This window comes from Giraffa tippelskirchi, chromosome X (genome assembly GCF_054371585.1).
Source record: "Giraffa tippelskirchi isolate mGirTip1 chromosome X, T2T-mGirTip1v1.2.pri, whole genome shotgun sequence".
Lineage (NCBI taxonomy): Eukaryota > Metazoa > Chordata > Mammalia > Artiodactyla > Giraffidae > Giraffa > Giraffa tippelskirchi.
The window spans coordinates 5,487,734-5,502,612 of NC_137289.1; the positions used below are offsets into that span (position 1 = coordinate 5,487,734).

Below are 14,879 nucleotides of genomic sequence, written 5' to 3' on the forward strand. Positions count from 1 at the left end.
AGCCCAGGCCCTGGGACGCACTAAGCACATTTGAGTTCACACTACCCAGCCTCATGTGGCTACTGGTTGCCCCCGTGGGGACTGCGTGCTCCCCTCTCTTGAGGCAGGCTGACTGGTGTGGGCAGCCTGGTAGGCATGGCTGAACCCTGGTCTGCTTGGTTGCCAGATCTTGCCTTGTGCAGAGACTGATGATCACTGGTGGTTGTGGTTGGGTCATGAGCTGTCTGGCTGCTGAGACCTGGGTGGTCCCAGGTCTAGTGCCAGCCCACTGGTGGGTGGAGCAATGTTCTGGGGTGGATGGTTACACGGCCAAAGGTTCCCAGATCTAGTGTTAGCCTGCTATTGTGTGGGGCTCATTCCTGACACAGCTGGTTTCAGGTTCCAGGGTGTCCCGATTCAAGTCTCCTCCTTCTCGCCTGGAAATCCAGCTTCTATGGGGTCCCGGGTCTGCTGCTGGCCTGCTAGTGGGTGGGCTTGGACCTGACATGGCAGGCTGTAAGGCTACAGTGGACCTGCGGCTGCTTCCTTTTCACTGTTGGATGCAGCCCAATCCTGGCGACGCTTACTACAGTGCATGTGTTCCTGGAATGGGTGCCAGCCATCTGTTAGGCAGAGCTGGTCCCAGGGTTTCTGACTGCCAGCCTTGGGTTTGCTGAAGTTGGTGCCAGCCCACTGGTGGATGGGGCAGGGCTTGGACCTCTGGCTGCAGAGCTGAGGGTCCCTGGGCTTGTGCGGGCACACTGGTGGGTGGAGCACCATTCTTGGCACCCTGGCGGCAGGGCCAGGTCCTTTGTAGGTGGGGGACGCTAAGGGTCCTAATGTAAATGGCCTGCTGGTGGGTGGGGCTGTGGCCATGCCCACCTATCTGTTTGGTCTGAGTCTTCCCAGTACTGATGCCAACAAGCTGCCTGGTGGGGCTGAGACATTACTAATACGTGAGAGGCAGGATTTCAAAATGGCACTCGCCAGCACCCATGTCCTTTGGCAGAACCAGCACCCTCAAGTGGCTGCCACCAGTAGCTCTGCCCCATGGTGAGCTCCATTTACCTACTGCCTCTCCAGGAGCTCTCAGAGACGAGCAGGTGGGTCTCACGCAGGCTTTTTCAAATTACTGCATCCACACAGAGTCTTGGAGTGGGTGAGATTTTCTGTATGTATTTGAAGCACAGAGTTTCTAGCTGCTAAAGCTGTCTGGCTCTCCTAAGAGTAAGACCCGCTTCCCTTCAAACCGAAATGTTTTGTGGGCATGTTGTCCCGGTGCATGCTAGGTGCCCAGCATGGGGCTCGGACCCCTCACTTCCTGGGAAGAACATCCGCAGTGGTGATTATCCTACTGTTTGTGCATTGCCCACCCAGGGTATGGCTCTTGACTACACCATGAGTCTGCCCAGCTTACCAATCCTGATGTGGTTGCCTTTCCATGCTATATATATAAATGTGCGTATGTATATAAATATATAATTCTATACTTATTAAATTATATATATATATATAATTATATTATTTTCATCACAGACTACTGCTGAATCCTCAGTGTCATACTGATCCTCAAGAAGACCACTGAGCTACTAATGGTGAGTTGATCACAGTATCTCAGGTCCTTCCTTGAAGGAGCAGAGGTCTATCTTTGCTGAAATTGATAGGTACACATTCTAGATGTGGGTTTCTCTTTCCTGCTTGCAGCACCTTCTCTGGTGCCACTATTTGAGGGCTCACAGAATGCAGGACTGAGTGACACAGAATATTTCACAAAACCATCCAGGACCAAGAGACCCTCTAATAGCACACCAGAGGCTCAGCGGGCAAGTGGCCATGAGATCCAAAGTCGCTATCTCAGCCTCCGATTCCCAGAAGCCGCAGGTCTTCTGGAGCAATGGAATGACCTTTACAAAGCACACGTGATGTGTACACTGGGATATGAGAGCCCATGGTGCTGGGGTGTCACCCTCCAGGGACCAGACAGGCTCCACATCTGTCATCCTTAGTTCCCCCACGGGTAAGATACATGGTCCTCGGAAGCAGAGTGTAGAGTGACCCCACTGATCACCACTCCCAATGACTCATGACCCCACCTACCATCACTCCCAGTGACCCACAGGGAACTTCTACTTCCGGTCTCCCAAGAGTGGGTTCTATAGTTCCACAGCATGACTATGCACATTAGCCACATCTAGCTATTTACATTTGACTTCACATTATGTTAAGTTAGAAGCCCAGGCCCTGGGACGCACTAAGCACATTTGAGTTCACACTACCCAGCCTCGTGTGGCTACTGGTTACCCCATTGCCGTTGGTGACACATGACAGGCTGTTCCCAAAGCAAGAAGTTTCCCCCAGGAGACACGATAAGAGTCCTACTGACCCATGAGCTGTGGTTCCCATCTGGGCACTTTTGGCTCCTCCTGCTAGGGGACCAGCACACACAGAGAACTGTTCCCATCCCGGCAGGCAGAGCTGACCTTGATGCTAACGAGTGTGCAGGTTACTCTGGCACAGGGGGAACAGTGAGGAAACATCTCTAACAGCCAGGTGATGTGTCTTGGGTTCCTGCCCCATTTCAGTGGTGAATTGACAAGTCCAAGAGCAAGGGTCTGGGAAGGGCATCGGGCCCAGGGCTTCAGAACCCTGAGGGACAAAGTCTGTATTACCTCACCAGGGAAGCCACTGGCAATGGCCGAGGTCCTGGCTGAGAGTACAGGGGATTTAGAACGGATCTCGGGCAAGAGAGGGTGACCCATCAGTTGTGGTGCAGCAGCTGCTGCAACTGTGAGGGCCCAGCATTTGTCCAGTCTTTCTCTCTGAGCTTCTTTAGGAGGAGAGGAGACCAACCAGAATCCTCAAGGAGCTGTCCTCAGATGAGGCGAACTCTCCAGATGAAGGGAGTGTTTGTCAGTGTTGGGAGGGGTGGATTATAGTGGATGCTGTGGTGCCACCCAGATCTCCTCTTTGTGACTAGCCCACTCATTTGCCCAGGGCCCCCGGTGTTGATGGATGAGGACTCAGGGCAAAAGTCTTCTCCGGAATTGCCCTCCACTGAAGGGGTTACCTCCCTGGGGGCAGCTCGTTGTGAGAGACTACTCACGGGATCAATGTGGGGAGGATACAGCGGCCTGGCCCCCTCACCTTGATTAGGTTGATCTCTGCAGGGTCTTCCCTTTTGATGTCTGCCTTCTGAAAACTACTATGACCACTGTGCTCTGAAATGGCACCAGAAGTGAACATAGAATGAAATGCAAGTTAGACACAGAGACTCAGGCTTTGGAGGTTGAAGTCACGGGCAGGGCGATCCCTGTGCCCTGTCCGAAGTTCAAGGAGTATGACTTCCAAGTATTTGTGTTGGACTCAATCACAAAGCTGTATCTCAAGGCTTCTGTGCCCTGATGGTTATTTTGGCAAGTCAGATCATCTTCTTGACCCGGTGAATAAACGGAACAGAACTAGTAAGCATTTACCACTGCTATTATGATGAGAATATTTGTGCATCACACAGTAAGGCAGAGGAGTATAAACAAGCACTACACTCTGGATTTCAAATGCCAGGGTTCCTTTACTGCTCCAGTGAGGAAATGCACGTGGCCCACATGTGGACGAACAACACTGTGTGATGAAGCCAGCTATTTCCCACCCTCATTTCAGTCTGGGGATGCTGGGGTCTGGGGAGCAGGCTGGCGAACACACCTGTCATCTGCTACAGCCTTTCATCTGCTCCAACTGCTTGTTTGTGGACACTGAGGTCCTCTCTGGCTCTGTGGGTGGCTGACACACCATCCCGGCAACCCTCTTCTTGCTAACCCTCAGAAAAGATACTCTTCTACCACCCAGACTCACTGATCACTTTCATCAAAGATTGGGAATTAAGGAATCATTTGAATAGTCATTCATAATCATAGGCTTTTGTCCTTATTCACATCGCACAGGGTTGTTATTTACTAGCTGTCATGACACTCACCAAAAGTGACCTCAACTGTCCACTCATCTGAATCACAACAATCGTGACAGGGGACTATTACCTGGGGACCTTCATGTACCGACTTGTAGGGGAATGCCAACATTGTGTCCATCTTGGGCTGGGAGGTTGTCTGGACAGGGACAGGAAGGGTAGAACCCCGAGATGCACAGAGGGAGGCCAGGTTGGAGACAGTGGGGGCAAGGGGTCCACGGTACGGGTGACGGGAGCTCTGGGCTGGACACCAGGGACAGGGTGCCCCATCCTTACAGGTCCGCTTGGGCTGCTGCCTCCAACGCAGTCAGGTGGGCCGAAGAGCTCTGAGATGATGGAAGGGTGCTGCTCTGAGAGCTAAAATGAGCAGGTGGCAGGAAGGAATTCCTAGACTTTGCTTCCTGAAGGGTGGCCCCTTGGATGAAGTCCACCACCCCTGCTCACATCAGGAGAGGCGCAGAGTGTGACATTTCATGAAAAAGGAACAAAAACACAGGACTGTAGCTCCTCCTGGTGTGCAAACAGAGTGGTTTGTTTCACGACTGTGCTGGTTAGAGAAGGAAACCGAGATTCCGGAGGCTGCTTCGGTATAAATGGCCTTCATAGTCTCGTGTACTCCAGCTTCTTTCTCACCATCCCCAGAGGCTCTTGAGCCAGTTCCCCATCTACGTGTCTCCTTTTCTCCTGGCCTGGCCCTGCCCCGTGGGGAAGGGAAGAGGAGAGAAGAATGGACCCCAGAAGTGCAGAGGGTAAGGACTGTGTGGTCCTCATGTGGTTCTGGCTTGAAGTTCAGATCCAGACGCCTAGGCTGCATCCTGATAGCTTATGGCGAACGATGTTGGATTCGTGATCTCCAAAGAAGAAGATTTAGCTTCGGGACCAGGGACCAGGTTTGATCACTCAAGAGCTTTTGTATAGCGGTGTTTTATTAAAGTAAGAAAAGGGACAGAGAAAGCGTCTGACACAGACATCAAGAAGGGGGCGGAGAGTGCCCCCCTTGCTGGTGTTAGCAAGGGAGTTATACACTTTTTTATAATTGGTTACTACAATTAATCAAAAGAATGTCTCAAGGTTGTAAAAATTTTACCAGACCCACTCTCACAATTTACATTTTAGGATGACAGGATTAGAATTTAACAATAGAAAGACACTACCAGACCCTCTCCCATAATATACATTCTAAAGTATCAGGATTAGTCAGAAGGTTTTCAGGAAGAAGAAACTCCTCAAGCAGGATACACTGTTGCTATATAATCCCTAGTACAGAGTTTAAACTGAGTTGTTTGCTGTGTAATCATCAGTTTGAGGCTTAAAGGAAACGAAGTTTCATGTGACTAAGACTAAGAAATGTAGGGGGAAAAAAAAATTTTGTCCTTTCTCCATCCCTTGGACGGAGGAGCCTGGTAGGCTACAGTCCACGGGGTCGCTGAGAGTTGTACACGACTGCGCGACTTCACTTTCACTTTTCCCGTTCACGCACTGGAGAAGGAAATGGCAGCCCACTCCAGTATTCTTGCCTGGAGAATCCCAGGGACGGCGGAGCCTGGTGGGCTGCCTTCTATGGGGTCGCACAGAGTCGGACACGACTGAAGCGTCTTAGAAGCAGCAGCAGCCTCCTTGAGAATTCCAGACCCCTAGTTCCTCCTTGAAAGCCTCAGACCCCTTTCTCCACCTCGGGGAACCCGGACTTGTTAGCAACCTGCCTAGGAATTGACTCTCTCAGTCCCTGCCCCTTCCTCCCAGGACTCTCCACCCTCCTCAGTCCCTCTGGCTGTACCACCCCCAGGATACCATCTGCAGTGCCCAGAATCCAAAATTCTCCTTCCTCTTCCACCCTGCCTACATAACAACTGTCCTGGAGGGCTCTAGGAGGACAGCAGTCCTTGGAAAAACACCCACCTTCTGACTGTGCCAGTGGGAGGAGCCCAGGTCCTCATCCTTGGCCCTGAGCAGATGGCGCCTGGACAGAGCTTCCATCAGTCAGGCAGGCAGGAACCTTTACTGCTTCTTGGGAGCTCAGGCCAGTGGATGTGGCACCACCTGCCTCAAATACACTTCCGCCCCATCCCAGGCAGAGTGCAAATGGTATGCTTTCCCCCCACACACAACGTGCTATTGTTATTTAGATAAAACCTTTTTTCTATATTGGGGCTTCCCTGGTGGCTCAGAGGGTAAAGCGTCTGCCTGCAGTGCAGGAGACCTGGGTTCAATCCCTGGGTCGGGAAGATCCCCTGGAGAAGGAAATGGCAACCCACTCCAGTATTCTCGCCTGGAGAATCCCATGGACAGAGAAGCCTGGTAGGCTACAGTCCATGGAGTCGCAAAGAGTCAGACACGACTGAGCAACTTCACTCACTTCACTATTCTGTCTGTATTTAAAACGGTGAGTTTGTTGTTGTTCAGTCATATCCTATTCTTTGCCACATTATGGACTGCAGCATGCCAGGCTTCCCTGTCCTTCACTGTCTCCCAGAGTTTGCCCAAATTCATGTCCACTGAATCGATGATGCCATTCAAACATCTCTTCCTTTGTCACCCTTCTTCTCCTGCCCTTAATCTTTCCCACCATAAGGGTCTTTTCCAATGAGCCGGCTCTTCACATCAGGTAGACAACATATTGGAGCTACAGCTTCAGCATCAGTCCTTCCAATGAATTAATTAAAAAAATGTTGAATTAATCACATATTTATTTCCAAATTGTGGTAGGTTTACATAACGATCCCATGTTCCCTGCAGGCAGATTCCAGGAAACAGAGGGAGAAGAGATGTGAACAAGGACCTGGAGTCTCTCCCCTGCCCTGCAGTGTACTCGGTGCTCAACAGACAGCAGCCAGTAGGTATGGCTTGTGATGAAGACAATTCCCGTCATGTGTTGAGGACTTTCTGAGAAAGCCCAACGTGCCTTGAATCTCCAACTGTTTCTAGTCACCACTCTGTGTCATCAGCACTTTCAAATGCGAGATCTGATTTAGCTTCCAAGGCTCTTGGGAATGGCAGGGAGGCGTCCCCCCCCCGGCTCCCTCCAGTGCTCTTTCTGCCCTTCCCTCTGCAGTGATGCCGCCCACAGTCTCAGCGGGCTGAGGATGTGCCCCTGCCTCCTGATGCCAGGACACAGAATCCCCCTGGGAGTCCCAGCTGCCTCCACACGATGGGATTTGCCTGAGCACCTGCACAGGTGCCCGTAGGCTCCCTGACAGCCGTGACCTTCATGAGGGGCAGGTATCAGACAAGCGACAATGAGAGGACAAGGACAGTGGGAGTTTTCTTTATAAAATCCAGCTAGGATATGCACAAGGCAGCACTTTTCACCTGCAAGGAGGATTCTGAGGTGTGCGAATTCAAGTTCAGTACAGATTTTGCCACTATGGTTTCCATAACCCCTCCTCATCCATGGCTTTAGGGCCTGACCACCTGGATATGCTGATCTATTAGATTAAGTGCACAGCCACCAGTTTCAAAGAAGACACTTCATTAAAATCCTATCAAAAGTATGGGGGTGCTTATCAAGTCTAAACTATATTCTCCAAGACTGAGTAGATTGTGCAGCAAACCAAAGTCCACTCACCCCTCCCCATTTTGAAAAATTTTGGTGTACTTAGATCAAGCAGCATAAACAGGTGTCTAACTGTCCCTGACCATAGAGTAACTTCCATTCCTGCCCCAAGAAATTTATCAAGGACAGAAGAGGATCTTCTAATGTGTATGTCCCATTTCAGATTTTCATTTCACCCATAAGACACTGTGTATAACTGTGGCTGCTGCCACCATCCACCCTCATCACAATCACCTCCCACAGAATGAACCCAGCTTCCTAAAGCCCCGAACAGCCCTGGCTCAGGCACCGACACTCAAGTGCTCCTCCTGGACCCTGCCCCTGGTTGCCTTGTTCTGTGGAACTAGGGGATGTCTCTTCACCTTCCTCATGGGACTGCAGCTCTTAGATCATCACTCTAGGTGTGGTGGTGTCCTGCTTCTTCTAGTGTCCCCACTGCTAACACAGGGCCTTCCGCAGAGCACAGGCTCCATGAAGGTCTGTGGAATCAATGAGCCAGAGTGGGGCACTTATTAAGTTGGATCAGGCTTTTTGTGCTTTCTTAAATAATAACTTGAAAAAATCCAATTGAACAGAGATAGTTTAGCTGTATAAAATGACAGACAAAAAGTATGGAGGAACTCACCTCAAATACATTTTATTTCTTAATTCTTACTAAGTAATATCATATTTCCAAAATAGTTAGATTCCAAGTCCATGTAATCTTGTTCAGGGTCACAAAGTAAAATGAAAGTGTTTGCAATCACTTTTACAAAACAGCAAAACTCTTGTTCTTGAACTGGGTAAGCACAAACACACTGTGATCAACGTTATCGACATGGTTAGACACTGAAGCTCATTAAGCCTTCTAGTAAAAGGAATAACATTTGAAAAATTCCTAAAGGAAACAGAAGTGAATCTCCATGTCATTGTAGAGAACAGGAAGCCAAAGATGCTATACACCAGTTCCCCCAAGTGGCCCAGGCTGTCACCACTGAGAAGGCTGAATGCTCCCTCTTATTACTCAGCCATTAAAAAAAATACATTTGAATCGGTTCTACTGAGATGGATGAAACTGGAGCCCATTATACAGAGTGAAGTAAGCCAGAAAGAAAAACAACAATACAGTATACTAATGCATATATATGGAATTTGAAAGATGGTAACGATAACCCTATATGCGAGACAGAATAAGAGACACAGATGCATGGAACAATTTTATGGACTCTGAGGGAGAAGGTGAGGGTGGGACGTTCTGGGAGAATAGCATTGAAACATGTATATTATCATATGTGAAACAGAACACCATTCCATGTTCGATGCATGTGACAAGGGCTCAGGGCCGGGGCAATGGGATGACCCAGAAGGATGGGATGGGGAGGGAGGTGGGTGGGGGGTCCAGGAAGGGGAACACATGTAAACCCATGGCTGATTCATGTAAATGTATGGCAAAAACTATTACAATATTGTAAAGTAATTAGCCCCCAACTAAAATAAATAAATTTATAAAAAAAAAAAAAAACAAAAAACACAGAGGGAAGGATCAGCCTCCCTTCCTGTCCCCAGGACAAGCTGCTGGACGTGGGCCTGAAAGGAGCCTGGCTGCTGCTCTGGCTCAGGGCCCCTCTTCCTCCTCCCTCACAACTCTGCAGAACGGGGTGGGAAGAGCCAGGGACCCCTCCTATTGACCCTGCGCAGATAGTCCTTGACTTGCTGCTTGCTGGTCTCTGCATAGGCCCGGGGACCCCACAGGAACTCGTAGCGAGCAGGGTGGCTGTAAGGCACCTGACGGTACTGCAGGTACCCCTCCCGCACCCACACTTGGGTCAGCAGCTCCTTGGGCTCCCCATAGATGTCGTGATCTATTCCAGCAAATACCGCCATCCTGCTGAGTGCTTCCCAGACCTTCTCCTCGGAGACCCGGTCCCCCGCTAGGACAATCAGGCTCAGGGTCTTCACCAGGAGGCCAGCCTTTGGTTTGCTCTGCCCATCCCTCTGCATCTCATTGAGGGTGAGGCCCAGGGTGGGGACCATGACATAGATGTGCTCTCTGGGGTCTACCTCTTTCACATCCAGACCAAAGACCAGCTGCAGGCACTGCGTGGCTTTACGGAAGACCACTGGGAAGTGGGCCTGGTTATCCCTGAGGACCGTATTCAGCATTTCAGCCTGGAAAATCGGCTCCTTGGTGCCATACTTGAGGAGCAGGAACTGCAGTAGTTCGCCCGCCATCACAATCAGAGCCTGCTTGAACAAGATCTCTGCATCCACGGCGGCAGAGGAAGATGAGACTGGAGGGAGGGAGGCCAGAGAGGTTGAGGCATCCTCCGCCTCAGCCCCCAGGAGCTGCGCCTCCACTGGGCCCTGGGCCCGGATTTGGCCCTGAAGGTCTTCCTCAGGAGTGCAGAGCTCATTCGTCGGGACCACGGGCATGATGTCAGGGGTCTTGTGCCCAGTGGGGGTGTGGCAGGGGGAAAATGGAGACCACCGACCTGGGAAAGAGAGAGAGTGTAAACGGTCTCAGTTTTGAAACGCACCATGGGTGGCTCTGACTGAGGCCGCTTACTGGTCTTCCTTGAGGGCTGCTCTTGGACGTTACAGGTGCACTCCTCCTTGGTGGTCAGTCCCCTGTCAAGTGAGGAAGAGAAATTCTGGCTCAGGGTGCAGCCAGTACAGCCCGAGTTTCTGGGGCTGACAAGGTGGGGGGATGAGGGCCTTTTGAGGTCCCCTCTGTTCTGGGATGGGGAGCCCCTGTGCACACTCAGGGCACCCACCTCACCTTGACTCGTGTCACTCCTGTGACCTCAGGACACAGGCCTCAGACCTCCACCTTCGCCTCCTGGTTCCTGGATCCTCTGAGACAAATGGAGGGGGCACCTCGGGGGTAGACTGTGGCACAGACCTAGGCCTTCTGTGCTGGTAAGAGAGGTTGACTCTGTGAGGTTTCCCCCAGATCTGGGGTGGGTAGTCCCATCGGGGCTCACGTGTAGTGCTCACTTTTCCACTGGAACGGCCTGGACCTTCCCCCTTGAGGGGCCTGCAGGGAAACTCAGAACAAGAGCCAAGTCTGGACAGAAAGTGCTGAGGGGCCCCATATGTGGCCGCACCTGCCTAGGGCCTCCCGCGGGTCCTAGGCTGGGGAGATGCTCGGTCCTCACCTCTCCTCACGTCCTACCTGGCCTCCCAGCACTGAACAGAGGGGTGGGCGTCTGCTCAGTCCTCCCTCGGGGTCCAGGGAGTACAGCCTTCGCAAACCGGAAGCCTCCACCCTCCACCAGAACACCTCACCTTAAGGCCCGTAAGAAAGAGATGAATAAACTGCTCACACCACTCTGGAGCCTCCAAGACCCCCCCGCAAGAGCAAGGATCCCTCCCTCCCTTGGGGTCTAACAGCCCCAGTCCTTCCTCACATGGAGCCTAGACTCTAGGCAGGACCCGCCATTGTCCCGTCCGCCATGTTGAAACCCCACCACTTTCACCAGGTCCCCAGGCTCTCTGAGACCCGGATGTCAGGAAATCCTGCACATGGTCATCCCGCCCGGGGACTACCAGGGTCCCCTCTGCTCTGGGGTCGGGCTCTCCTCCTCCCTCAGTGTCCTCACCTTGACTCCCGGTAGGACCTGGGCTCTGTCCTCTCCCTACCTGAGGCCCGGCTCCTCACACCAAGTCCCCAGTCTCTCTGAGACCCGCATGTCAGGAAGTCAGACAGGCTTAGAGTGCTCTTCTCACCCCTAGGGCTCCCAGGGCCAACTACAGGGGTGGGGATCTGTGGGGTTCCATTGGTCCTCACGCAGGGACCGCTCAGTCCTCCTTCAGGCACCTCACCTTGCCTCCGGTCAGGACCTGGGATTCTCGCCTCTCCACAACTGAAGCCCCGCCCCTTATACCAGGGCCCCAGGCTCTCCAAGACCCGGATGTCAGGAAGTCAGACCACGCCTGTTCCGCTCATTCTACCCCACAGTCACCCTGGACTGATAACCGAGACGGGCTACTCTGAGGTCTCCTCTGATTGCGGTCCACGGTACCCTATCCTCCCTCAGAGTCCTCAACCTGACACACCACAGGACCTGGGAATCGGCCCACCTGAGTCCCCGCGCCATATGCAAAGTCCCCAGTCTGAGATCCGGATGTCCGGAAGTCTGCCCCCTGTTTCCGGACCCCAGGCTGAGACCCGGGTATCAGGAAGTGAGACCACGTATGGTAGGCTCATCCTACCCCAGGGCCAGAGTCCCGGAAGTCCTCCCTCAGGGTCCTCACCCAGACTCTTTCAGAACCTAAGATCTTCTCCTTCACCCGCTGAGGCCCCTCCCCTTATATCAAGTCTTCAGTGTCTCTGCGACCCTGTGCTCATGCCGCCACCAGGGTCTCCCAGGGCTGACAGCAGGCGCCAGGACCTGTGGGGTTACCTGTGTCCTCCCTCAAGGTCCTCATCTTGTGCCCTGGCAGGTCCGGGGATGTCCCTATGTTGACCCGAAGCAGGACCCTCACATCAAGGCCTTCACTGCCCTGAGACCCCGGTAGGAGACTGTGGACATGACATCAAGGCTCCAAGCCCAGGGCTTCCCAAAGCTGAGATGACCCCGCAGGGGTTCCTCAACCCTCTTTCTCTTTGTCAGCTTGACTCCCAGCTCACCTAGGCGCCACCCTCAGCTGCCAACTTTGCTCGCCTTAGAGCCAGCATCTTCCCAAGCCAGGACCCCCGAGAGGCAAGTGGGAGAGGGGGCTCGTTCCCACAAGCCTGTCGGGGTCTCCCAGGGCTAAAAGCCGTGGCGACCTGTATGTTCTGGGGTCCCAGCGCCCCCCTCAGGGTTCTGCCTGGACTCCTAGCACAGCTGGCCTTCACTCTGCTGACATAAACCCGAGCTGCGTGACCCAGGCCCTCACATCTCCCCTCCCAGCGGGGTCATTGACGTCACATCTGGATACCACACCCCGTGTTCCCCCACGGCTGTTGGGAGGGCTGCACATGCATCCCTTGGGGGCCCTCTGTCCTCACCTCGAGTCTCTGCAGGACGTGGGCCCCTCCCTCTGTCCACATGAGACTGTGCCCTCAGACCGAGACTCTGACTCCCCGAGTCCCTGAAGAAGTGGTGGGGGAGGAGGGCTCAGCCTGACAGCCCGGACCGGGGTTCCCAGGAGTCCCAGTAGGAGTGGAGTTGTATTCTGTGGGAACCTCTGTTCCGGGGTGACTGGACTCCCTCATCCTCACTCAGGAGGGTGCCTCCTTAACACTTGAGAGAAGGCTGCAGTCCCAGTACACATGCTGGATGGCAGCTTGCTGTGCCCATGACCATGGGGGAGCACAGGAAGCCACACATCTTCCCATGGGGGCCCCTCAGCAGTCATCATACTTCACAAACATTTTGTATAAAATATTTGGTTTTAGGTGAAGAGGCTGAGTAGCAGCAGGTGACTTAGGGGAACCCTTCGTTTGATGATTAGATAATATTACCTGTTGGTTGTTGTTCATTTGCTCAGTCATGTCCGACTCTTTGCGATTCCAGGGACTGCAGCATGCCAGGCTTCCCTTCACTATTTCCCAGAGTTTGATCAAACTCATGTCCGTTGAGTTTGTGTTGCCATGAAACCATCTCGTCCTCTGTCGTCCCCCTCTCCTCCCGCCTTCAATCGTTCCCAGCATCAGAGTCTTTTCCGATGAGTTGGCTCTTCACATCAAGTGGCCAAAGTATTGGAGCTTCAACTTCAGCGTCAGTCCTTCCAATGAATATTCAGGGTTGATTTCCATTAGGATTGACTGATTTGATCTTCTTGCTGTCCAAGGGACTCTCAAGAGTCTCCCCCAACACCACAGTTTGAAAGCATCAATTCTTCAGTGCTCATCCATAAGAGGTGATCCTGTTGGAGTGCTGTCCTTTCCACTGTTTAGTCCTCATTCATGTTGATGAATACATTTCACATATCTATGAGATGTGTGTCAGATTTGTATGTATATATGTGTGTAGATTATATGTTTCCCTCGTAGCTCAGTTGTTAAAGAATCTGCCTGCAATTCAGGAGACCCGGTTCAGTTCCTGGGTTGGGAAGATCTGCTGGAGAAGGGATAGGCTACCCACTCCAGTATTCTTGGGCTTCCCTTGTGGCTCAGCTGGTGAAGAATCCACCTGCAATGCCGGAGACCTGGGTTCGATCCCTGGGTTGGAAAGATCCTCTGGAGAAGGGAAAGGCTACCCACTCCACTATTCTGGCCTGGAGAATTCCATGGACTGTATAGTCCATGGGTTCGCAAAGAGTCGGACATGACTGAGCGACTTTAAAAAAAAAAATGATGATATGTGCTTATATACTCATACATGGACAAACCACGATGTATGTACGAAACATGTATATATGGGTGTATGTTTAGATTTTTAGCTATGTATTAATTTTTGGACCACACTGCTGCTGCTCAATTGCTTCAGTCGTGTCCAACTTTTTGCAGCCCGGACTGTAGCATGCCAGCCCCTCTGTCCATGGGATTCTCTAGGCAAGAATACTGGAGTGGTTTACTGTTTCCTTCTCCAGGGGATCGTCTTGACCCAGGGATTGAACTCGAGTCTCTTGCATCTCCTGCATTGCAGGCAGATTCTTTTACCACTGTGCCACCATATATATATATATACCTAACTTGTTAAAGAGTATCTGCTATTACTATATTTGGATGTATCTCATACTCCAGTCTTATATTTAGTCTCTTCTTTGTATCTGTTGAGATAGACCAGCAAGTGGCAAGTCAGGGCATTTCTGCTCAGGGTCAAACAAAGGGCTTTGAGGGCCTTCCCACCCCTTTCTGAAGAGGCTGAGGGGGAGGAGGAAGAGGGGACCTGAGCCAGAGCAGCAGCCAGGCTGATCCTTCCCTCTGTGATTGAAGAGGAAGCAGTCGGCCTTCTCAGAAGTGAGGGTCCGGGCCAGCTGGGGGAACCAATGTGAAGCATCTTTGTGTTCCTCTTCTCTACGATGACATGCAGATTCATCTCTCTTTTCTTTAGGAATTTTTCAAACTTTGGCTGTTTTAATAGAAGGCTAAATAAACTTCAGTGTCTTAGCTTTGTGAATGATGCTGATCACAGTGTGTTTGTGCTTACCCAGTTCAAGAACAAGAGTGTTGCTGTTTTTTTTAAGTGATTGGGAACTCTTCCATTTTGTTCTGGGACCCTGAACAAGATGAAATGGAATTGGAATAGAACTATTTTTTCAGTTTCAGCATCAGTTTTTCTAATGAATAGTCAGGGTTGATTACCTTTAGGATTGACTGGTTTGATCTCATTGCAGTCCAGGGGACTCGCAAGAATCTTCTCCAGCACCGCAGTTCAAAAGCATCAATTCTTCGGTGCTCAGCCCTCTTTACGGTCCAACTCTCACAGCTGTAGACTTCCGAGGTGGCTCAGACGGTAAAGCGTCTGCCTTTAC

At 51.8% G+C, this 14,879-nt stretch overlaps 1 protein-coding gene across 15 annotated transcripts in view; it reads right to left on the minus strand.

Annotated features, from left to right (window-relative positions):
• Positions 1-8,105: 8,105 nt before the first annotated feature.
• Positions 8,106-14,879, minus strand: part of LOC145535520 (melanoma-associated antigen 10-like) — a 28,676-nt gene continuing 21,902 nt past the window's right edge. The window contains exons 1-4 of one of the 15 annotated variants that reach the window (XM_081563971.1): positions 11,556-11,829; positions 10,252-10,383; positions 10,039-10,100; positions 8,106-9,964 (exon numbers count right to left, since the gene is read on the minus strand). In XM_081563971.1, the coding sequence (XP_081420097.1) occupies positions 9,111-9,905 (795 nt within the window). In that variant the 5' untranslated portion in view covers positions 9,906-9,964; positions 10,039-10,100; positions 10,252-10,383; positions 11,556-11,829 and the 3' untranslated portion in view covers positions 8,106-9,110. Of the gene's footprint in view, positions 9,965-10,038; positions 10,101-10,246; positions 10,761-11,074; positions 11,341-11,555; positions 11,830-14,879 lie in introns of those variants that run through there. The other 14 variants (XM_081563964.1, XM_081563974.1, XM_081563966.1 and 11 more) reach the window with 14 other exon arrangements.